The sequence below is a fragment of the Coffea arabica genome, chromosome 10e (genome assembly GCF_036785885.1).
Source record: "Coffea arabica cultivar ET-39 chromosome 10e, Coffea Arabica ET-39 HiFi, whole genome shotgun sequence".
Taxonomy (NCBI): Eukaryota; Viridiplantae; Streptophyta; class Magnoliopsida; order Gentianales; family Rubiaceae; genus Coffea; species Coffea arabica.
In genome coordinates this window covers 43,645,980-43,670,787 of record NC_092328.1, presented here as the reverse complement: position 1 = coordinate 43,670,787, position 24,808 = coordinate 43,645,980, and the positions used below count along the sequence as shown (strand labels likewise).

Below are 24,808 nucleotides of genomic sequence, written 5' to 3'. Positions count from 1 at the left end.
CAACATTGTTATATTGTTTTTATAGGCATACAGGTTTAGGTGCACACCAACTAAATTTTTAAGGTTTGTGGGGCGTATTGATGGGGAGAAAATAGCTGCAATCAAAGAAATAAGTTTTGGTGGATTGCTGGAGATCCAATGCCACAACCTTCCAAGTATAATATGCATGTGGTTGGTGAATAATTTCAATCCAACTCACTCATACATACAACTTGAAGGTGGACGTGTACTGCCTGTAACGTCAGAAGATATAGCAAAGGCTCTTGGAATTCCAGGTGAGGGGCCAGTGCCGGTTGAAGATACTGGAGATGATGGAATTGATAGCGAACCACATTATCGTAGGAAGAAGAAGTATAATTGGCATGATATAGAAGATGAGCTAATATCCATGGAGGTCGGGGATGAATTCAAGAGATTATTTGTTATTTTTGCATGTGGGTGCTTGCTTGCTCCAACAACACGAGCTGAAATTAAAGCCAATTTATGGGAGAGTTTACAATCAACTTCAGAAATAGCAAAATTCAATTGGGCTAAGTTTGTCAGAGCTGATTTGTGCAAAAAATTGTTGAATATGCAAAGCAATGCCCACAAAAATGTTGGAGGTTGCATCCTATTTTTGCTGGTAAGTTAAGAAATCTCAACTAGTGGATGATCTTAACTTATATTTGTTCATTGTATCTAACAAGGATAAGTTGTTATTATTTTGCAGCTACATTATTATGATCGAGTAAGTATACTCAATCATTGTGTTCATAGGACCTGTCCTGTAGCAAAAGCATGGACTGATGCCAATATAATGGAAAGAGAAACACTAGAATTGGGTGGTCTTGGAAAATTTGGCAAAGGAAAGCTAGTAAGTATTACTGAAACAATGATATTTTTGGAATTTGAGTTAGCAAGACATTATATTATACGGCTAACTGCTTTGCGAAACTTACAACATACTTTTTTGTCCACAAAGGTAGGGTCAAACAAAACGAACAGAGAAGAAAATGAGGAAGAGGAACCTACTGAGCTTCCACCGGATGTGATTAGCCATATGGTGAATAATGGACATGGAGAAATTGCTGTAAGATAACAAATTAAATCTAATACAATGCAAATATGTCTGAAGTTGTACGAATATGAGGATTAATTGCATTTATTTTTTTATATTCAGGTTCATCTAGCCACTCTATATACAAAAGCAGCAACTGCTGAGCGGATAGCAATTGAGTGTCAACAAAGTGTAATGCATATATCCAGTATCCTTTGCTCGCAACGTAGTGCCATGCCATCATGTTCCCAGGCAGCCGTTAGATCCACAAGAAAATGGGCAAAAAAGCGAATGATCGATGATGAGAAGGCAAAGGTTGTTATAGATTCTGATACTGACAAATTTGAATATGAAAACAACCAAGACGAGGCATGTTTTGGGGATAGGAATGAGGATTTTGGTGAAAATGAGGCAAGTGAACCCGAAGATAAAGAAGGAAAAGATGATGCCAAGGCAATTGCAGAAGTTCATTGCTTGGATGCAAGTCTAACTTCCCCATCAGGAGCTGCAGTAGAGCAACATTCGCTATGTGCTGTAACACAATGGAAAGGTCGGTCTAGATATAAAAAAAGAGAGTGCGAAGGCAAGTTATATATGTTGTAGCTAAAATTTTGCTTTCATTTGTTATTGCACTTTGTAAATGATATAAAAATTGATCATTACAAAAACATTTGCTATTCTTGACTTAATATAGATGCGGAAGATGGCCGAATGCACAAGACATTGCGGACGACAAGGCACAACACCCTGATCAGGTCTACTGATTATCAGCTCCAAATCCAGGCTACTTTGACACAATGTAGCCGGAAGATTGCGAATTTCACATGGCAAGACGCGGGAGATGAGAGGTAAAATCTTTTTTTATGCAATAATATTCGAAGTAATATGTTATTTTTATTCATATTCATTTATAATTGAACTTAACATTGTTGACTCAATGTTCAATGTAGTGAGATATTAGTGTCTATGTTCGAATTTAGCCTTAACCGAAGAGATATGCAATCCTTGCGGGAGAAGCATTGGGTATCAGATAGGGTAAGCCACGAGAAAAGGAAAATTATTTTATTTGACTAAGTTAACTGCTGTAATTGTGGAGATAGTCTCACCTTTTGGAATGCTAAAATATTTTATTGTTATACTCACCTCTCTTTTAGGTCGTTGATATGTATGCAAGGTTATTGAATAATGATGTGAGTAAAAGACTGATGAAGGTTAAGCGGTACATTGTCGAGCCATGTGTTGTTGTAAGTATAATGACCAACTTTTTTTTACCACCAACTAACACCATGCATATACAGTTTCACTTATTGTTAGTTTATTAGAAAATTTGATTCCAATGTTTATTAAATAGTATAAATTGCTCGTGCAATTTCTAACTATTGTATGACTTTCGATCCAATTTCATTGATTTGTTGGGCAGGCTGCCATTCAAGGTGTAGACCGATTTGAGAAAAAGTCTGATGATGTCCTATATTCGAAACTGAACAAATGGTTCAAAATAAGAGCAGATAATGCGTCAAGTCTAGCAAATGCCGATATGGTGATCAATCTCTTATAACTGCTGGATCAAATACCTTTTATTTTATATCAAATATGTTGCATTTGTAAAGTCTAACACATTATATTTTCAGATACTGGTTCCGGTGGTGAACAAAAGTCACTGGTTTGTATACTCAATTGATATTGCACAAAGCATTGTTCATCTCCTTGACTCACGAGTTGATTCATCACGAGTTCGACAGACTAACATCTTACGGCGACTGGTGAAATCTAAACACTATTTATACCTTGAATTTTTAATGCATCTATTTCATGGCTTTAAATTATATAACTAGTGAGAAAGTGTAATCAGGAAAAGTATATTTTTATGTTGCAGATGCGAACCTTGGGCTTAATAATGGCAAAACAATTTGATAAGTTGGTGGATTTCGAGAGATTTGTATTGCAAGTCACAGATGTGCCTCAACAGTCTCCACACAATAGGTATATGTCCTGTAAATAAGAGTTTATTTATATTCTATCTTGAAATATAACTAAATACTAAGTTATATTATTAGGATGGTAAGGTAAAACTTGTATGTCCTACAATCTGGTTGTCACGACAATGTATACCTGGTGTTTCAGCTATGATTGTGGTGTGTTCGTAATGAAATTTCTGGAGTACTGGAATGGAAGATTAGGCATACGCATTACGGAGGTATATATATTATTTTGATTTATAGAAATTTTTTGGTAGCAATTATTTTTATGATGACTAATGTATAACATGTGGTGCTGATTATTTCAATGCTTGATAGGATAACATGTGGAAGTATCGAGTGCAATATGTGTCTATGTTGGTTGCAGCCGAGCATAACGAATGGGCCGAATCCATCCTTGAGTTGTTAATATCCCTCACCGACGAAAAAACCAGTTGTAATAAATGATTGACAAATATTTAGTAATTTATGAGTTGTGTTGTGTAGAATTTTGTACTTGTGTCGTGTAGAATTATCTCCTTTTGGGATTACTGTTGGGAGCAAGTTCATTAGTTATGAAGTTTTTACTACTAGTGGGACATATAGAATTTTGTGTTGGGAGCAAAGTTCATTACTGTTGGGACATGCTTCATTTTTTGTTTGCGTCAGACAGGGTTGGGACACCACGATGAATATATAACTTCTTGTAGTCAATTGAATAGAAGTAAAAGGTGTAAAACTATTCTGCATTGATTGCAATTCTCAAACTGCTATCTAATATAAAAGTAAAACAATCATTTTAGTATTACATTGTTCCAATCCAGTTCCAAAAGGGTCACAAGATACATCAGCTTAGCATACATATTCATGGAAGGCAATTAGCTTCTGCCCAATTATATCGTAGGTAGTTGCACTTCTTCGTCGCTTAATTACATGAGAATACTGTTCTTTGACCTTTCCACAGAGGCCACAATGGGGGTCTGGCAATCATTGAAACAAGCAATAAATTATTTAAATCAAAAGTTCAGTGTTCATAAAAGCATGCCCTACAATAGTCTTGTAACAAGGTTAGAATAGTTCTAAATAATAACTATAAATAATGAATTTTTTAAAGAATTACTGACCATTAAGAATTCGGTGAAACTTGTGTACTTTGTCTTACTCACAGGATCGTTGGGAAGCAAAAGTGGGAGATTGTTACGATCTTGAATACGGATATTATGAGCACTCAGTATTTGAGGAGTGATTCCAATTTCACCGGGCTACCATTAAGTATTGTACTGAATAAGATACTGTAAATTTGTCCAAAATCTTGATTATTCACACAAGTGCAATATCTGACTTACCATCTTACCAGACTGCATATCTGAGTGAATAACTGGGGATGATCCAAAATTTGATTCACTGAATGACTGCTATCACGAGTAGCACATTACATTAATTGCAAAGTCATGCTAACACTGTGTATAACAGCAAACTAACTAATTTGTAAAAATTAAATACACATTGTGTCCAAAATTTAAGGTGTTAGGTCGTACGAAAATTATGATGCAAATGTTTACATAATTTATAACAACATGTTCAACTGAATTAACAATATGTAAACAAAAATCAACTGAAAGTAATCTAAACAAAAATCAAAATTCAGTACATACGTGACCATAAATGAATACATTGTAAAGTTATACTACAAACTTATGGGCTACTATGAATAAAACACATAACCAATGCATTAGACTGAAGTAACTATGCAATAGATTTCAAATGATATGGTTTGTAGTGTACAAGATAAAATACACCATGTACCAGAATAATAACGTGATGTCAAAACTAAACAACAGGTGATAAATAATTGTAACTTGTACGATTGAAAAAATAAATGTGAGCAAATAAATTAATAATGTGTGAAAAATTTTATCCAAATGTGTAATCATGTGTCCAAATGGAATTATTCATATTTCAAAACAAAGTAACCAGTGGTACATGGTATCAATCAATGCGTACAACATATATATCAGTTTGTACACATCAAACAACAAAATGTAAATGTTATTAAATCAAGAGATCTCCATACTGTGTACCAATTAATATACACCGTGTACCAGAATAATAACACGATGTCAAAACTAAACAACGGGTGATAAATAATTGTAACTTGTACGATTGAAAAAATAAATGTGAGCAAATAAATTAACAATCTGTCAAAAATTTTATCCAAATGTGTAATCATGTGTCCGAATGAAATTATTCATATTTCAAAACAAAGTAACCAGTAGTACATGGTATCAATCAATGCGTACAACATATATATCAGTTTGTACACATCAAACAACAACATGTAAATGTTATTAAATCAAGAGATCTCCATACTGTGTACCAACTAATATACACCGTGTACCAGAATAATAACACGATGTCAAAACTAAACAACGGGTGATAAATAATTGTAACTTGTACGATTGAAAAAATAAATGTGAGCAAATAAATTAATAATCTGTCAAAAATTTTATCCAAATGTGTAATCATGTGTCCGAATGAAATTATTCATATTTCAAAACAAAGTAACCAGTGGTACATGGTATCAATCAATGCGTACAACATATATATCAGTTTGTACACATAAAACAACAACATATAAATGCTATTAAATTAAGAGATCTCCGTAATGTGTACCAACTAATATGTACAAAATATGATATTACTGTGTCAAAAATAAATAACATATGATGAACATCCTATCACTAATATGTACACCTTATAACCAATGTGTATAAGTAAAATATTAATTTGTAACACCTAAATAACTAACAGTGAACTATAATGCACATTATGTAAAGTATAAAAATAACTACTTACTGCTACAGAATTATTCGATGACAAACATTTGTTTGATGTTTGACTTTGGATAGGTTGATAGGATTCTGATGACTGACAAGAGAAGAATATACAACAACTCAGTCGGTTTACGATAGTAGAGTCAATTGAAATGATGTAATTATGTAAGTTCAAAAATAAGATTCGGTACTAACCATCTCAGGAGTGCTTGCCTCAGACAATCTAGAGTTCTTCTTTTGCCTATGAAACCTGTCCACCCAACTACGCAATACTTTCTTAGTTTTTCTGCCACTTCGTTTCTTCAAACCCGTTGGAGTCACAAAGTGGCCAGCTGCATTCTGCACCTGTATTTCCTTACATAGATCCATTGATGCACTATTCTGTGTTATTTCATCTATTTCTCTAGAAAATAGCATTTCGACTCTCTTTGACAATTCAGACATTACGCTACTGACTAACTTTGTAGCGGCTTCTGACATGGCAGCCCTAGTAGCAAGTCTTACCATTTCGGGTGCTAATAGCCTATATCGATGGGAAATAGAGAGAGACGGATCTGATGATATTTCTCTACCCTTGCAATCGACGCTGCCTCCGGACCTTGCCTTCTTTGTCCACCTCTTTGTCACATATTGATCAGGAATAAACTTTGTTCCAACCATATCATACACCTTTAAAGCATGTGAGTATAGGATTCCTTCCTGCTCAAAAAGATTACAACTACAAGTAATGTCTTTAGTTATTGGATTCAATATCACTCTTCTCTCCCTTCCTCCATCATAGTGACTGACACTGTATTCCACATGCATTGTAGTATACTTTTGGTCCAAGATCACCATTGTAGTGGATTCATCGTATTCATTCTGGAATGCAACAAACATGCATGGAGAGTATATAGAAGCTGCCTGGATCAGTACGGGAGTCTGTTGCAATCCCAACATTGGCAGCTTCTGTCGACTGTGATACTCAGCTCTTAGTTCATTATATCTTTTTTCATCCACAACTCGGTTAAAATGTTTAAAGAATTGAACCAGGTCATGATCAAGTTTCAGATAATTTTTTATGGAAGCATTTAGACTCTCACTTAGTTGGGTGCTACGCATACCTGCAGTCCAGGCGCCTTTCATGAAGCATTTTGCCCATTTCTTTCGACATGCATAAATGCCACACAACCATTCATTTGTTTCGAGCTTGTGTTCTTTTAGCATTGCATCTCAAGCCATGATAAACTCATTTTCATCTTCTATCTCATACATACATTCAGCAAATCTATATAGGAGATTACTACCATCCTTGTAATAGTTCCCAAGGTGTTTCATAAAATTGACTCTAATATGAAAAGTGCACAGACCATGGTATGTTGAAGGCATAACAGCTGAAATTGCAGCGGCCATGGCTGCATCCTGATCTGTGAAAATGGTTTTTGGGTGCCTTCCACAAACTGCCTCTATAAATGTACCGAACACCCACTTGAATGATTCAATGGTCTCATCGTACAATAGAGTTGCTCCAAAAATAACCAATTGTCTAAATTGATTGAATCCCACAAACACGCCCAATGGTCTGTACTCCTTGTTAGTTTTATATGTGGTGTCAAATGTAACCACATCCCCAAAATAGGTATAATCCATCAGCATTGATGCATCAGCCCAAAATATATTTGTAATTTGTTCTTCACAATCAAGCTGCTCTGCGTGAAAGAATGACGGATTTTCCAATTTTTGTTCTTCAAAGTATCGTAGCATTGCACCAGCTTCACCATACTTTAATCCCCTCTCTCTTTTTGTTCGTAGATAGCGTTTTAAGTCATCACGAGTGTAGCCAATATTGCCTAATCCACCTGCCTCTTTTCCCATGAGTTCATGGGATTGTTTCAAGGATATTCCTGCATCATTTGCAATTTCAGCTTGGGCTCCTTGAGAAAAACTTACTTTTCTTTGCGAACGCATCATATGAGCACATTCTGAAATGTGTAGTGTGTGATTATGCTCGATTACCAGATCTCGAACCTGATACTTCATTGTTTCTCTGTTCAAAATTATCCCCATTTTAGCTTCACATCCGGTTTTTGTTTCAGCCGAGTTCTCTTTGGTTTTACATTTCCTTCGTACCGTGGTTTGAAACCTTCTTTGCAACATGTGTACCTTCTTGATGTAACTACACCGTCTTTATCCTTATTCAAGTAGTCTTTCCGAACACTGAATCCAACACCTAATCCGTACCTATTGCAGAAGTTGTATGCCTCATCTTCTGACTGAAACTCCATGCCAATCTTAGGACACAACGCTTCCTCCATTGTGCTGTATTCGACAAAAGCATTTTTTGCTATTGTTTTAAGGACAAACAATTATATTTATTTTTTATTTCTTTATTCACATCATAAGCACTTAATTATTTGTATTCACATATGTACATACTTTATAACAACGTGTACACACCTTACAACATTTTGTAAAATAATTTTTATGGATGTGTATCTTCTCTGTAATAGATAATCACATAACTCTAATAATTTGCATAGCATATTTCACTATATAATAGATACATTTCAAACAAATATTATAACCAATTTGTGTATAATATCAGTATTTACATACTTTACAATCATATGTACACACTTTATAACAATGTGTACAGCCTTTTTATCAACTTGTAACATAACCAATGCATGTATGTCTTATACACTTTTACATAGCGTAAGGTTTGACAGAATTCTCAAAATCTATACATTGTCATCTATACCGTTTGTGTAGTTACTTAAGTTGGTCACATTGTTAAGTTATTTTTACGCTTATGTTATTTTATTTGTACACATCCTCATTTATATTTTAAAATTCTGTACGGGATCTTTATTGTACAAGTTAACCATTCTCTCTAAAAGGATAATGACATACTTCTTATAATTTTTAAATCATGCTTCACTAAATAACACATTTATTACAATCAAATTACATGTAATATTAGCGTTTACCTTGGACAGAGTTCACCAAGCAGTAAATTTCAGATGAGCCGCTCACAAGTCTCGGCTATGCATTTGTTACTCGATGAATATCTATCTCAGTCATCCACTACTTAAATCGGCGTGTATTATTGCTGCAGCGGATCTTTACAATTATCTTGTGCACACCTCAGACAAGATGCCCGTTTTGATAGGGTTTATTTAAGAGTTGGAAGAAAAGAAGACAAAAATTTATGTTTATGTTATGCGAAATAATTTGTTGAGAGGAGAAGAACAGAAGGAGCTTGTTGAGAGGAGAAGAACAAAAGGAGCTACAGCGACAATGTATTGTGTTCAGAGAAAAACTCACTACCGCCATTTTCTTCCCACATCTTTTAAGTTGAAAGAGTTTTAAATCCCGCTGATCGTACCAAAAGTTGATTTTCAAATTTTGACTTTGAATTTTTCATACCCTTTAACGGCCAGACCAAACGGAGTTAAAAGTTAAGCTTGTATTAAAGCAACAATCCTCTACAGTCATCTCCATTTTGTTTCATTTCGTTTTGGCCGTTGATGATGGGCCCACCACATCTTGGCCATGAAAAGTTTATGAGCGGTTGTCTGACAACCGCTCCAGCCCCTTGTCCATTTTTTTTTAAACTCTGATACTGTCAGCCCGACAGCAGGCCGAATTCTGTAAAAAATTGAGCTCGGCAGCCAGTCCAATTTAAAAAAAAAAAAAATGCCCGGCAGAATTCTGTTAAAGATGTCTCAATTTTTTCTTCACCACGTTAAAAATCTGTCAAAGCGCCCTTCTCCTCCCCTTCGTTCCCCTCTTGCCTGTCGTTTCTTCCTGGCATCATCCATCCCCCACCTCTCACTCTCTTCTTCCTCTTCTTTTTCTTAGTTCTTAGCCTCTCCGTCTTTGTAACATGCGCCTTATTTATTAGTAGTAGTAGTTTTAAGTCACCCAATAATCCCATACCCAAAAGCCAATTTTTCCCCCTTCCCATCAAGCAACAATAACCCTGTTTCAACAATCCATTTTTATAAATTTTGTCCGTTTCCTTGGACATTTTCTCTGCTAAATCTTGCGGATTCTGAGCAATCTGGGAAAGGCCCTTTTGTTCACTGTTTCAGTGAAGAAGGGGTTTTGTAATAAAGGTATGATGTTTTTCTATTTGAGATATGAATTTTGACATTGAAGATCTACTTCCTGTTTGTGTTGCTATTGATTTCTGTCAGCCGTTGGGCTTGTTTGATGTTTGACTGATGGCTATATCTGGTCTTTTTTGTGTATTTTTTAATGGGTTTTTACTTAATATTTTAGTTTTATAAATCTCTCCTCTGATGGTTCATTTAAGGCTTGATGTGCCAGTGTTTGCAATTGGTTATTGTCCAAGTGAAAACCAAAAAAAAAAGAAGGGAATTGCAATTGGGGGTTTTATGATTCTTGGAATCAGAATTCGGGTAGGGTAGGGTAGGGTAGTATTTTTCTTACAATCTGGTGAGACCATTTGTAAAAGTTTTAGTGAATTCATTGAGTTTGTGAAGCCAAGGGCTGGTTCTTGCCGTAGCTGCTTGATTGAAAAGGGAATATAACCGTGGAAACACTTCTGTCTTAATATACTGAAATCTTTCCTCAAACGAAATGAAACACAAGCAGGGCAGCTTCCCAAGTCATGAGATTCCAAGACACTTCTGTGTGCTGTGTTTCTAATTTACCAACTACAGTCTCCAGTCCATCCTTCCACCTCTAACCCCAGCCACAATCCACCAACAAACTTCTCTGTCCCTGTGTTACCTGTTTTATTTTTATGTATGTACATTGCTAGCAGTTCATAGGCATGATCCCATAAATCAGATTTTGAAAGAAAATGGATTTTGCTATTTCAACAGGCATGATCCTATGGTGTTTTTAGCTCTGCATTGCTTGGATGCAGAGAAATTTTGCAATTCTGTTGAGCATTTCAAGAATATAATTGTCCGCCCTTTTGATTTGGTTAACTGATTGCATCATAGCTGCTTATCATAGGTTTCTAAGGAAGTTTTAACCTTCTTAAGACAAAACTTTGAAAGTTTATGAGAATTCGCCAAAGTCATTTTCAGCACAATATGTTTATGGACATCTATAATGGTCATTCAAATTGGTAAGTTTTCATGATCAGTGCATTAAATGGAATCTACTCGATTTACACTTTGCCACGAGATTAAGGATCATCCTTACAGTGAAAACCACGTATCTCCACATGGTGTTCCCTCTGCTTTCAAGAAAATCCATATTTTAGGCATTCTAGGCATCCTGATATGGAACTCTAATGCATATTGAGGATTACTGTCCTTGTGATATATACAACAAGAAAGTTGATCTTGGTCATTTCTCTACTAGTAAAACTTGTCAGAGTGGTAAAGAAATATTTACATTCGACCTTCTAAACTGATTTGAGGTTTTGGTGAAGCATTTAACAGGGAATGTCAAATATTGGATGTTAGCTAAAGAAGGATAGGAAATCGCTACCTTAACAGATTACTAAATAATTTTGGTCCTTCTAGCCTTTTCTGTCTTGACTACTGTGGCTCTCATTGATTTGAGGTCTGTCTTGACTACGTGAAGCAGTTCTTATTAACAAAAGTACATATACTTGTTTTCTCTTGGTCGTGTGATATCAATTTCCACTTGTGCAAGTAATTCACCTTCTCAAATCTACCCAGTTTTTGAGAAGAAAAATTCTATTTGCCAACGTCTTTCCGCTAGTCCTCCCAGTTGTGAAATTTTGAGTGGCTGGTAATTCAATGTTTTGGTCTGTACTTTTCAGTTTGGTTGTTTTGGCAAGTAGTCCAAGGAAGAAACAAATACCTGTCTGGCTTGGTCGACTGGAATATTTGCGGACCATGTGCGAGATGTAATAGTCGATGGCATGAATTTTCTTATATCATCGTGTATACGTCAGTCACTATCATTTTTTTTACGTTATAGCTATTACATATATCACAATGATTTATAAGTAAATTATAGTTCCAGGTCTGTTTCCTCTTTTATACTCTTATTTTTCTTGGGAACAGAGAAAATCCAAGCCCCATCAAAAAATTGCAAGACAGAGAAAATCCAGAAAAGGGAACAAAAGAAAAAGGAAAGGGAAAACATAGCAAAAGACTGGGCGGAGGAATTGTAGCTCGCTGCCAGCACCAGAACCTTCCACCACCACCTGCGAATCTTCACCGAGAGAGAGCGCTGTAAGCTATCCTTTTCCTTTAAATTTCAGTTTCTCTTCAAGCTCAGACTCTTGAAGCTCTCAAAGCACATCTTTCTTGAATTTGTCTATTGCAATTTTCCTGTTGTTTATCCACGATTTTGTGAATATACATGCTTTATGTGTTGATTGGATTGAAATCCCTTGTGTTTCTGAGGATGCGAGGCTAGTTATAACTTCGATTGAGCAGGGAATCGTTGAATTTCTTCATGCCCATTTATTGTTTGATAAAATGCCCAACTGAAAGTTCTACCTGAAGGACGATTGACCTGCATCTTGCGTGTGAGGAAAACGAATATTCGGCAAGTTCAATGCTTGTCAAAACATAATAGTTGATTTTCAGGGTAGAAAGGAGAGTTTTGAGAGATCTTGATGTGCTTTCTTTTTGCACCTTTTTCTGTTTTTCTTTTTCTTATCCTTTCCTTTGTATGAACTCGAGTTATGCCATGAGATTGTGTGAGAGGGAGCTTGTGCGAGTTTCATTTTCTTTTGGGATTGGCCAGAGTTGAACTTTCTGGTGTTTTTCGTCGGAGAAGAAGGACGAAACGGCAGCTGACGTTTAGCTGGTTTGGAGAAGATGATTATTTGTCTAAATTTATAATTTCAGTCCCTCAATTTTCCCTTTCTTTGTGATTTAATCCCAGAGTTTTAGAACTTCATAATTTGACCCCAGAACTTTACTTTTATGCTTTCAGTTAGGTCCTTTGCCATTATTTACTCAACCATTAGTTTACTTAGCATTTTTATTTGCCAAGTCAAGTTGTAGTTATTTTATTTTTCTTTCATAGAAGTGATAACACCCATATAAGGGGCATAGGAGCATTTAATTTTTGTAAATTTCTTTTTCTTTTTCCTTTCTTTTCTTCTAGTTATAGTCAACCACTGTTTATTTTGTCATGTGTGATCGAGTGGGCCACGAGCGCGTTATCCCGTGGCTTTTCCAACGTAAGCCATGGAATTAGTCATCTCCTTCTACATTGTTTTGATGTGTTATATTTGCTTTTATTTAGACAATCTTTTATTGCATGTTATGTGTTTAGTTTAAATTAATTCAATTTTGGCCTTAAAATTAAAAGAATAAAATTAAACTTGCAACCAGCTTTGCCAGGTGTAGGGGGGTGCTCAAGGATAAAGTCTCGACCTTCCCCCCTCACAATTGTAGCTCCCGAATTCATTGCTTTGATTTCGAAAGACCTGGAGTTGTCTGATTAAAGGGTTAAATTTGTGTTTTAAAAAAAAAGAAAGAATTACCTTTTTTAAGGTGACTTGGTACGCCTAAATCCAATACCGAGAGGCAACTCCAAATTGTTGAAAAATCCTTTTTCAAGACTTTAGTGGGCCCAAACCCGTTGCCTTTGCCAAGTCCCATTTTAGGCGCTTTTTCTTTTTATTTTCCTTATTTTAATTTTTTTAAAAAATCAATTTTAAACAAAAATTCTAAAACCATTTTTAACCTAAAATTTTTATTTTTCTTTTTTTTTTTAAAAAAAAAAATGGGGCGCAACAACGGTTACATAAAGAACAAATTTTTTAAACCTGAAGGTCAATGAAAATTTATTTATGGTGCAGTCTCATATGATTTTAGTGTTCTATCAAATGATGCATATCTTGATTTTTCAGTAGCATAATAACTGTCACTGCATTATTTGTATGCAGGAATAAAGAGCAGATTTAAATTCATCATGGGCAGCGATAGGAGTAGCAGAAGCAGGAGGGAAATATCCTCATCCAAGTCCAGTCATAGGCATAAACAGAGCCAACGGCATCAGTCTGATGCCCCAGAATCGGAGACTAAGCGTTCCTTTGCTTCCGCTTCTGAATCGGCTTCAGCTTCTGATTCTGATAGCCGTGATGAAAGACGAAGGCAGAGTCGAAGTAGGCACTGTCGTGGCAGTGATGATGACAGACGTCAAAAGAAGAAGAGAAAAATCACTGAGGACGATATTGCCGAGTACTTGGCAAAGAAAGCCCAAAAAAGGGTAACTCTGTTTGTTTTATCTTTACGAGTACTATTTGGTTTATCTTCTTTTACTTTAATTTGATTGACACTATTTCATTTAGCTTCAACCTTTTTTTTTAAACTTTAGGCAGCAAAAGTTGCAAAGAAATTGAAGGCCCAGAATATTTCTGGATATGGTAATGATTCAAATCCATTTGGAGATTCCAATCTAAATGAAAGGTAAATTATATTCCTATGTATTTTGAATTGCGGAGATGTTAGGGATGTATGTTAGTGTTGGTAACCAAGTTTGCTTTAACTGTGTTTTTATTTTGATGTTCAGAATGAGGCTAGATAATTTTATCTTTGTTTGGGATTTGGTGTGGAGGTTTTTTTTTACCATGACCACCATTGAAATGATTGTGGTATCTTTATTCATGATGCCCTGTACATTTTCTGATTGGTCATGGGCTCAAAAAGCTGGTTTTATTTTGTCAAGGAGCACCTATGTATGGAGAAATGTATTTGAAGAACAAAAATTTTGCATTTTCACTATAAGATTCCAGGAAAGTTTGCTTTGGTAGTGCATTTTTACCTTTGTGTGAAAACTCAGGCTTGTAAACTAAAAGGATGAGTAGAATGAGATATTAGATAAGAAATAGTAAGTCCCTTTCAGAAAAAAAAGAATTCAAGCTAGTGATTTGAGATTCATGGTTGATACTTAGGATCATAGAAACATTTATGACTGATAGGAAGAGAAAAAGATACTTTAACACTCTCATCAATATTGAACAAGAGGGGAAATTAGTTCACTGTAATCTATAGACTCAATCTTTGGTTTAAAGGTTGACTAAGAAGAGCATCTAGCTGACACTATGAAATTTAGCCGATAGCGTGTTCAAACCTTAGGCCCTGAGTGTGATTCAGCAGGCTTTTCTTATATTTTATGTTTATGAAAAAGTTTGTATTTTGGAGAACATTGTTTACATAGTTTTATGTGATAGTTCATATAGGCTAGTGCATCTTAGGGCAATTTAGTACCTCTTTGGTTAGTGAACTTGGTGATGGTTTTCCTTCTTCCCACCCTTTCCATCTGTGTTTGTGCCTCTGTGTGCTTCTTCAGTAACATAAGGCTAATAGCCTATGTGCATGTTCTCATTTGTATATTCATTTAACCTATTTAATTAATGCATGAAGTAGTTTTGGACACTGTATCAGTTTTTCTCTTGTTCAAAAGATGGGGCTAGGAGAGCTTATATAAAAGTTTTCCACCGGAATCTGTGGACAACAATATTGAAAAATTTATCATAGTTTAGTATTTTGTTTTTGAAAAAATCTAGTTGTCCCTTGAATTTTCTGTGTAAAAAATGTCCCCTTGCAGATTTGTGTGGCGAAAGAAGATTGAACGCGATATCACCGAAGGCATGCCACTTGAAACGTTTTCATTAAAGGCAGAGAAAAAGAGACAGAGAGAAAGAATGGTATTTTATAGACTAGTATTGCTTTTTTTTTTTTTTTTATGTTCCTTAAATGAAGCATGCTGTATGAAATACTGCACTTGACTGATTGGTTACTGGTACATGCATCTCTCACTCCTACAAGTCATGATTATCTTCATCGTCCAATAAATCGTTTCCCAATGTTAAGAAGAATGATGTCTTTGGCACACAAGAAGAAGGAAAACTGGGCTAAAAAATGAAGTATGAGACAAGCAAGCCAAATGTAGTCATGCTGTTATGTTAATCCTCTCCGTTTCCCCTCTTGTCGCTTTCTTTCACAAGTCAGAGCATTGAGATCTGTTCTTTTATGTACAGTTCTGCATCCCTTACTTTACTCAGCTAAAACCCAGCAGTAGTAATTCTAGTTTCATGTGTTCATAATTTGATTTTTTTTTTCCAAATTCCTCCTTGAAGTGTTCCAGTTGTGCAATGACTGCAGCAGTTTCGTGAAAAATATTGAGAAGACGTTTACTTTTTGTTAAGTTAGTACTCACTGGAATTAAAATTATAGGCAGAGATTGAAAAGGTGAAGAAAAGAAGGGAAGAAAGGGCTATCGAGAAGGCACAGCATGAGGAAGAAATGGTAATATTGTTTGTCTTTGGTTTCTAAAGTTTCTTGATGACGGATTTTAGGACATACTTTCTGATTTATCAATGTTTCAGCATTTTGGCAATTTTACCATGTTTTGATTGAACAGGCATTATTAGCAAGGGAACGTGCTCGAGCTGAATTTCAAGACTGGGAGAAGAAAGAAGAAGAGGTGGATGTCTCAAATCTTTCATGACCTTTGTTTCTTTTGCAATATGTGTAATAAAATTTTCTGATAATTAAAATATGAAACAGGGAAAAAGAAGTTTCTTCGATTCTTTGCTGCAAGGTGGATGTTTTGCTCATTCCAATTCTGCTATGTTAACTCATTTTATTGCTTGCAGTTCCATTTTGATCAAAGCAAGGTTAGGTCAGAGATGCGGTTGCGAGAAGGCCGCACTAAGCCGATTGACATTCTTACTAAGCATCTCAATCCTTCAGATGACTTGGATATAGAAATAAATGAACCATACATGGTCTTCAAGGTAATTATTACTTGTTTTCTCTAATGCAGTGTCTTGCTATCATAATGATCCTTGACCATCTTTGTCCTCTTTTTCATATGCTTCACTATTCAATTGACTGATTAGCTACTAATATGTGCATTCTATCTCTATTATTAACCTCACACAAGAAGAACCAAATTCACGATCTTGCAAATTCATGTTTCTTTGAAGTAGTGACAGTATTACTTACCAGGAGAATATAGAGGCCTAAAATGGTACCAACTTCTGGGGTTAATAGGGTGTATGGTGCATGAATATTATGTTAGTATAAATCATTTGGTGCAACTATTTAATTCCTGTCAACTATCAGTAACTTATTTTGAGTACTATCCCAATCTAGTTTTGCTGCTACATAATAGCAATAATACCTGAAGTATTAATCATTTTTTCATCACGGGGGTAAGTGGGGAACCACTATTGATCCTCTTAGAAAAAAAAATTCTAAGTAGTTTATACTTTTGAAGACATATACTAGTCTTGCTGCTCAATTGGTAATCTGGATGCAATGCTTTGGCATCTCATGCTAAGTGAACTTGAGGCTGTACCCTCTTTCTTGGGTCACATTAGTCAATCATTCTCATATTCTTATGGGGATGGGTGTCTCTAAACCTTGGGGGAAATTTTGCTCTAGAGGTCTTATGCTTTTTATGAGTAAATCTTCAAATCTTCATCTTTCAGTTCTTCTTTTTCTTTTTTGTTCTCTTGTGAGTATAATGGTCTATATTGTGAATCTGCCCGAGCATAAAAATGAAGATTGCATAGCTAATAGGTTTTCTACTGGGGAAAAGAAATCCAGTTGCATCTGGAAGCAGATGGTGGATTAAAATGGTGGTTATCCTTAGATGAACCTTGGATGTATGTTTTCTTGAGTGCTGACACTAAATTTTTCCTGTTTTGCACTGTTTTGCACAATTGAGTGACATTCTTGTGTTTTTTATGCTTTCTTAAATGCTGACTATGAATTTGTCCTGTTCTGATAATTGAGTGACATACCTGTGCTTTGGTGGTTCTGAACATTCTATGATTGTTATGTGCAATGCAGGGTTTAACTGTAAAAGAAATGGAAGAACTTCATGAAGACATTAAAATGCATCTCGACTTGGACAGGTCAACGCCAACACATGTCCAGTATTGGGAGGTAGTTCCTCTTTTCTTATCACCTGTTCTTTCTTTGTTGGGTCGAGGATTTATTGAGATGTATGCTCCTCTCTTAGTACTTCACTGGTATAGTATAGCATTTGTAACTCTTTTTATGAATCTTGGTTCTATTATATCCCAAAATAATGTTAATCTTTTAGCTAAAAAGCTGCAACTTGTGGATACTTGCTGATATTTTGGGTAGCCTGTGTGTTGTTTGGCGATTTACTTTCTATGATGCAAGTGAACATTTTATGGCTTCAGACAAACTAGCACTATGGAAAGTATTATCTTACTCTTGAAGAAACAATAGTGCTTGATGCAAAATGGCCTATTAGTGGCAGATTGGAATGTAGTAGGCTCTTCTGCATTTATATCTGACTTATTGGTCCATTCTAATAAATCTGATCTGACAATTCAATGGTTGCACATTTGGTTATTCAGACCAAGGTGGTCAGGATGTTATGAGCAACTGCAGCAAAAATAAGCATTTCTTGCAAATTTGATGTAAAGAGCTTAGAAAGTGCTCTGATTGCTAACATTTTCTGCTGCTGAGGAAAATATTTCCTTGTTTATTTTCTTTCTCTTTGATTCTTTGCTGATTACACGTTTCTAATCCCTCTCCTGATTGGTGGACACCCACTACCTCAATGAATTTGAACACGAATAAATAAATCGAGAGTCACACAATGTACAAAGGAAGAGCAATAAGTGAAAAGTTTCGAAAACAATGTGAATCATATCTTCAGGACATTGGCCTGGTGGCATGTTGTTGGAAGGAAATGATTGAGGAAGTAGAACTGGATTAAGAGGATGGAGGAAGTGGAACTGGATTAGGATGGTTTGTTTTTGGCTTAGTTGTTCATGGTGTAAGATAGACTCAATAAAATTGCTTCATAGTCATGATATTTGCTGCACAAGACCTTCAAGTTTGTTATGGTTGTGTAGGCTGGATATGTGCTGTAGCCTTAGTAATCTGACCTTGCAAATGAATGGAAGTGTCTGGATATTGAACCTAGAAATCTGATTTTATGGTTGTTATTGAATTTTATGTGTAAATAATTGTTTTACTTGTATATTTAATTTATGTCATCTTTCATTTGGTCTTAATTGGTGAGACAGATGGATCACAACTTTCATCTGAATAATGATGCCTGATCTACATAAATGGGCAAAGCAAATAATCTGGTTGAGTGTGCTGGAATTGTTCTTACCTGAAGGATTATTCTAATTGAAATTTTAACTCACATAAAGGTGTCAGGATAATTGTTGGAAGTTGATAAGGTTGTTGAGTTTGTGCCAAATCAATTTTTTATTTTATGTGAATCACCTACAACTTCTAGTAACTTGTACGAAGTGTTCATACTACCACATATCGAGCTAGTGTGTTAGTTGTTATGAAATCCTAGGACTGCCTGTCTCCGTGAGTGAAACCTTCTACTCTATGTGAAATATCCTGTGTTTTCAATGCACTCAACTTGAGTGCAGACTTTGCAAATTCTCTTTTCAGACTTCGTTTCTTTCCTTCTTTGATAGTGTATCTTAATTTTATGATAATTTTTTCAGTATCACATTGTGAAAGTTGTTTGGTCATCTGTTTCTCGATCACATGTCAACAACCCCAAACTGGTTAGATAATCTATTGAGACATAATCTCAGCACAGGTGTATACCTGTTCCTAATTTAGTTAAAGCTTCACCATTGATTAGTTGTCAAGATTGTTTATCGAGTACATTTTCATGGTGCGCTTGTGGTTTTTTTTTTTTTGGACTTCTAGTCAACATCATTCGTAGTATAGATAAATGGTGTTTGAATGCTATAATCTAAATTTCTAATTAACATTAGTTTGAAGATCCTTCTTAAACTATGTTGGAAATTCTTGTAAAGTTCTGGATGTAATTCCCAATTAATTCATATCTGTACAAATTGGAATTGTTGCAGGCACTGCTGGTGGTTTGTGATTGGGAACTAGCTGAAGTTCGGAAAAAGGATGCTTTGGATCGAGCCAGAGTGCGTGGAGAGCGACTACCTCCTGAGTTACTTGCTGAAGAGAGGGGAATGCATTCAAGCATTGAGGCAGATGTCAAGAGGCTCCTACAAGGGAAATCCTATGTCGAACTAGAAGCTCTACAGTCTCAGATTGAGGCACAGATGCAGTCTGGTACAGCTAAGGTGGTTGAATATTGGGAAGCTGTTCTTAAACGTCTCCACATCTTCAAGGCTAAGGTAAATAGTGCAGTGATGCTTCTATACTGCTTTAGGGTTTGTGGTGCGCTTTGCCTGATTAATTCCTATTTCCAATTTCAGGCTTGTCTGAAGGAAATCCATGCCAAATTGCTACGCAAGCATTTACAGCGCCTTGAGAAACCTTTGGAAGTTGGAGATAGTGAAAGAGAGTTAACTCCACAACCTGACGAGGAAGATGCTGGTAGTGATGGAAAAGGTGTTGAAATTTTGTCATGTTTGGGACTTCTCCTACTTTTGCACCTTAATTTTTGGCTGACTTCTTCTTCTGTGCAGATGCTGAAACACTCTCTCCTGAACCTATAGTGCATGAAGACACTCCAGAGTTGGATGAAGAGGCTGGATCATATTCGCCGCAGTTGATTCATGGTGATGAAAATGAAGAAGCAATTGACCCGGAAGAGGATAGGGCTGTACTGGTAAGAACAGAGAGATTCTTGTGCTTTTTATGTAGATTATCTGATTATGCTAAAAGAGAAATATAGTTTTTTCCTACAATATGCTGAAGCTATGCATATTTGATCCCTATATATAGGAGAGGAAGCGTATGGCTGTCTTGGAAGAAAGGCGTCTCCAAGAATTGACTGTAAGACCTACTCCTCCTGAGGATAATTTCGAGAAGAAAGCCATGAAAGCAATGGGAGCCATGGAGGAAGGTGATGCAGTATTTGGCTCGAATGACGAAATAAATCTTGATTCACAGGTATGTCAGCTTGCCCTATACGTGTGCTTCTAGCCCGTGTTCATCAAAATTCTAGTTTCTCCATTTTCTTTCTCTAATTTGGTGTGGATGCAGGTCTATTGGTGGCATGATAAGTACCGACCAAGAAAGCCGAAGTATTTCAATCGTGTCCACACTGGTTATGAGTGGAATAAATACAATCAAACCCACTATGACCACGATAACCCGCCCCCGAAGATTGTACAAGGCTACAAATTCAACATTTTCTATCCAGATCTTGTTGATAAAGGGAAGGCTCCAACTTATGCCATCGAGAAGGATGGCGATAGTTCAGAGACCTGCATCATCAGGTTCCATGCAGGGCCACCTTATGAAGACATTGTAAGTTTCCTCCTGTGACTAACCTACAATTGCACAACATCATTTGGCTGGTCTTTTTGCTGGAAATTGCTTGAGCAAAACTGAGTTGGTGGTTGTTTCTGTACAGGCATTCCGGATAGTTAACAAGGAATGGGAGTATTCACACAAGAAAGGGTTCAAGTGCACATTTGAACGTGGAATACTGCATTTGTACTTCAACTTCAAACGATATAGATACCGGAGGTGATCCCTTGGCTGTGTATTTGGAACAAGAAATGCTGCATCATATAATTTTCATTTTCTTGAAAATTTTGTAGTACCATTTTTGGTTTTACATGTTTTTGCCAAAGAGTAAATATTGATCTGTCTGAAAAGTGTAGAAGCTGAATGTTTAATATTGGTTGTAAAACACAGTATTAGAAAGTTACCATTGCAATTTATTTTCTTCACGAATCTCCTTTTACGAAGGATTTGGTGGCAATCCCCTTTTTGTATCAGCTTGGAGGTCTTACTTTCAAGTATTCAAAATCAACCCAGACAAATTGCACTCTTTCTGTAGTTATTTTTGGATTTTGAACTTGTAATTTCATTTCGTAATTTTACATAAATCAGTAGTACTTTCACTCATCTTTACTTTTATTTCCACAATGAAGTTTCATAATCAACTAAGTTTTGATCATTTCAAAATCAAATCATTGTTGTTTGCCTGGTATATCCCTTGATTAAACACATTTTTTAACTAAAGAGGATTTTGATATTTAAAAGAGAAACCTAAATTGGAAATTGAGCAAGCTAGAAACAAATATTGTGGGTTGTTAGTTTAATTGGTCGATCGTTATGTTTATTAGAGTATATTTGTTAAATTTTTGATCTAATCTAACTTGATAACTTGACATGAAGTTTGGCTGACAAGTGTTCTAGGGCATTTGTTAGGATCATTTTCGAGTTTTTGAAAAGTATTTAAATGCACGAGATGATAAATGTGAGTGCGTGCATTCACATAATAAGTTAAGTGTAATATAACTGTACGAACTAATATTCCCTAAGCACTCGTCAGAAAAATTCTTTTACTTGATCGTGAGGATGTTATCCAAGGAAAGAACTTTCATAGTTGGAAACCAGTATGCTGAAAACTTCTTGAAAATGTAAGGTGTATTAGGCTTGTAATTCTAAGATGGAAAAAAAAAAAAGTGTGCACATCACATGGGCATCCTTTGAATTGAAGGAAATGAACCCAATGGGAAGGAGAGGACTTCAATGGAAAAAAAAAGAAGGAAAAGGAAAGTAGAAAAGAAAGGAATCTCTGTATATATTGTCTAGAATGGGAAGTAAAAGAAAGGAAGGGAAAAGATACACCAAAATGAGTCAAAGACTTTTTTATTTGATCTTCTTCTTTATGGTGAGTGAAGAAATTTAAAAAAAAAAAACACCAAAAAAATTAGTAAATAGTAACAAACATCAGTACAAAAAATTAATATTAAAAAAATCTCAATTGTGTTGTGTAGCCCTTGCGCGAAGATCACGTAAAGATTGATCCTCCCAATGCGTTGACTTGTTATTGGGGGTTAAAAAGAAAAGGAAATACTACAACTAAACACACACTCCAACAAGAGTCTTCTCATTGAATTTTGTTCTTTTAAATGCACTTTTTTTATTTCTAAGGAGATTTTTTTTTTTTCCATATAATGAATGCTTTGTGTGAATTTGCAATATAACTCTCACTAACAGATACAGAACCAAAATTCTTGCTGTGCGTAACATAAAACTGCCGAGGTTTTTGTGAGGGCAAAAAAATTTTTTTTTTTTTCGTTAAGGATAGAAAACATTAACAAAAGTCATTCATACTAAGAACCTAAATCTATTCTATAAATAAGGTGAGTAAAATTGAATTTGCGCCATACATTTTTCATCCAACTATTCATTCATGCAGATAAATAGTGTACGTGAAACTAATTTATTGATGTCGAAAGAAAAAATATTTATTCTGTTTATGTTTTCTTTCCAATTTACCTTTATTCTAACATCTAACAACTTGGTAACTATTTATATTTCCAATAAACTAATTTGATGAACTTTTAAATGCTTCTTACCCCCTTGTTTTTGGAGGTTAGCTTGTTCAGTGTATAACATCCATCTTCCTCTTTGTCTATGATAACTTTTTATTTGCCTTAATTATTTCTGCTACTCCTGTTTCTTAGCTGTTTCACACACTACCATAATTGATGAATTTTAGCATTTAAGGGGTGATGTCTTTAGTTTTGAAAAACTTCTAGCAAGGAAAGAAATTTGCAAATGATGGAAAAAGACCATTTCAAACAAACCAACAAAGATAGGGAGAAAGTTTAACTATTTGTTCTTCAATTTTATCACCTTTTATTCTTTTCTTTTTCTCTTTAGTTGTCTTTTTTTTTTTTTTTTGCAACATAAATCTAATAATTCATTTTCGTAAACCGAATAAAAAATGTGCGGTCAATTTTGTACTCTTTTTGTGGATCTAAAAGATGCATAATATTGTCAGGGTTGCTAAAGTAACTTATTTTTATACTTTTATTTCTTTTTAATTACAAAGAGATAGTAGTTTCCCAAATTCTAAACCAAACCAAATTAAGACTTTTATAGCTAAAAAAAGAAAAACAATTATGAACTTGGAATTTTTTATCCTCCACAAATGACATATTGAAAGGAAAAATACAATTTATTTTGGAAGAAGACATGTAATAATAATTTTTTTAAGACGTAAAAAGAAAATTCAAAAAATTGATAAAACAAGCAAGCACTCTTTAGGTGAATTTTAAACAAATTCTCTTAATTAAACAAATTGTGTATGCTTGATTTACTAGGTTTTATTTTTTAATTTAATAAATGAATTTAACACATTTCTCGTGACTTTTTACAGCACTAGTCAAAGCTAAATTAATGATGTTAATGTGAAAATATGTCAAAAACTAAAATGAGTTGAGCTTTCAATACAAGAACGTTTTCAACTAAAATGATAATTTCTTTATTGGATTTTGCATTTGTTTTTTCTTTAATATATTTTCTCAAAACATTGAAGATTTTAACACACGAGTTAAAAATTTTTGTAGTTCTAAATATGAGTTTTATGCATTTTGATGGCTCCATTTTTGTGGGTTTTCGTTAAAAGCATCATCGCTTTTGGTACCATGGTGAATTCATTATTTCGAGGGTTGAAAGGCAAGTATTAGCAGAAGATCTGTGATGTTTATTTTTAGGAAAAAGGTTATGTATACCATTTACCATTCGAATCCCTTAAAAATAGCTTTCCAAAATATGAAATAATTAACGCATTAATTAAGTAGGTGGTTTCTTATTTATGTTAAGGAGTGCCCAATGGACCAAGAAAAAAATTAAGTCCCCCCACATCCCCAGCCTCAGAAATACACATCAAAAAAATATAGGTTAAGATACAAAAAAAAATCCCTTGTGGTTAAGCTAACCTGCAAAAAAGTCCCTTATTAATTTGAAACAATAATGAAAATAGTCAAAATTAACGGAGGCAGATGAAATGACACAATGACCCTAATATATATAAGCAATAAAAGACCTTCCAACAACTGTCTTATTAAGCAAACTTACGGAAAAACCCCTGTGATTAAACCAACTTATGGAAAAGTCCCCTATGGTTTCATGTTGCTTTTATTTATTTAGTTCATAGGAATAAGGTAAGTTGTATTGGAAGTTTTTATTTATTTATTTTATGTATAGAAATAAGGTGAGTTGTATTTAGGAGTTTTGCGTTGTTTTTGAAAATTTTATGAGTTCTAAAGTGTTTAATAGGTATATCAGCTAAAAATTTGAATTAAAAAATTGTTTTCC

The 24,808-nt window shown here is 35.0% G+C and overlaps 2 protein-coding genes across 4 annotated transcripts; one reads left to right on the top strand and one right to left on the bottom strand.

Annotated features, from left to right (window-relative positions):
- Nucleotides 1-7,040: 7,040 nt before the first annotated feature.
- On the bottom strand, nucleotides 7,041-8,122 carry LOC113711507 (protein FAR1-RELATED SEQUENCE 5-like). The gene is made up of 2 exons (XM_072067180.1): nucleotides 7,971-8,122; nucleotides 7,041-7,854 (listed from the first exon to the last, which is right to left on the bottom strand). The coding sequence occupies exons 1-2, from the start codon at nucleotides 8,120-8,122 to the stop codon at nucleotides 7,041-7,043; spliced, it is 966 nt and encodes a 321-aa protein (XP_071923281.1).
- A 1,446-nt stretch (nucleotides 8,123-9,568) lies between these two features.
- On the top strand, nucleotides 9,569-21,452 carry LOC113712405 (splicing factor Cactin-like). 3 transcript variants are annotated; one of them, XM_072067289.1, is made up of 16 exons: nucleotides 9,569-9,928; nucleotides 11,581-11,667; nucleotides 11,828-11,998; nucleotides 13,672-13,994; nucleotides 14,103-14,194; nucleotides 15,336-15,435; nucleotides 15,965-16,036; nucleotides 16,152-16,214; nucleotides 16,387-16,527; nucleotides 17,591-17,686; nucleotides 19,627-19,911; nucleotides 19,993-20,113; nucleotides 20,206-20,348; nucleotides 20,465-20,632; nucleotides 20,726-20,992; nucleotides 21,099-21,452. In XM_072067289.1, exons 4-16 carry the CDS (start codon nucleotides 13,698-13,700, stop codon nucleotides 21,216-21,218), a joined length of 1,965 nt encoding a protein of 654 aa, XP_071923390.1. In that variant the 5' UTR covers nucleotides 9,569-9,928; nucleotides 11,581-11,667; nucleotides 11,828-11,998; nucleotides 13,672-13,697; the 3' UTR covers nucleotides 21,219-21,452. The 3 variants fall into 3 exon arrangements, with proteins under 3 accessions (XP_071923390.1, XP_027091619.1, XP_071923389.1); XM_027235818.2 differs by having other exon boundaries at nucleotides 19,993-20,128; XM_072067288.1 differs by having other exon boundaries at nucleotides 9,644-9,928; nucleotides 11,581-11,704; nucleotides 19,993-20,128.
- Nucleotides 21,453-24,808: the final 3,356 nt, after the last annotated feature.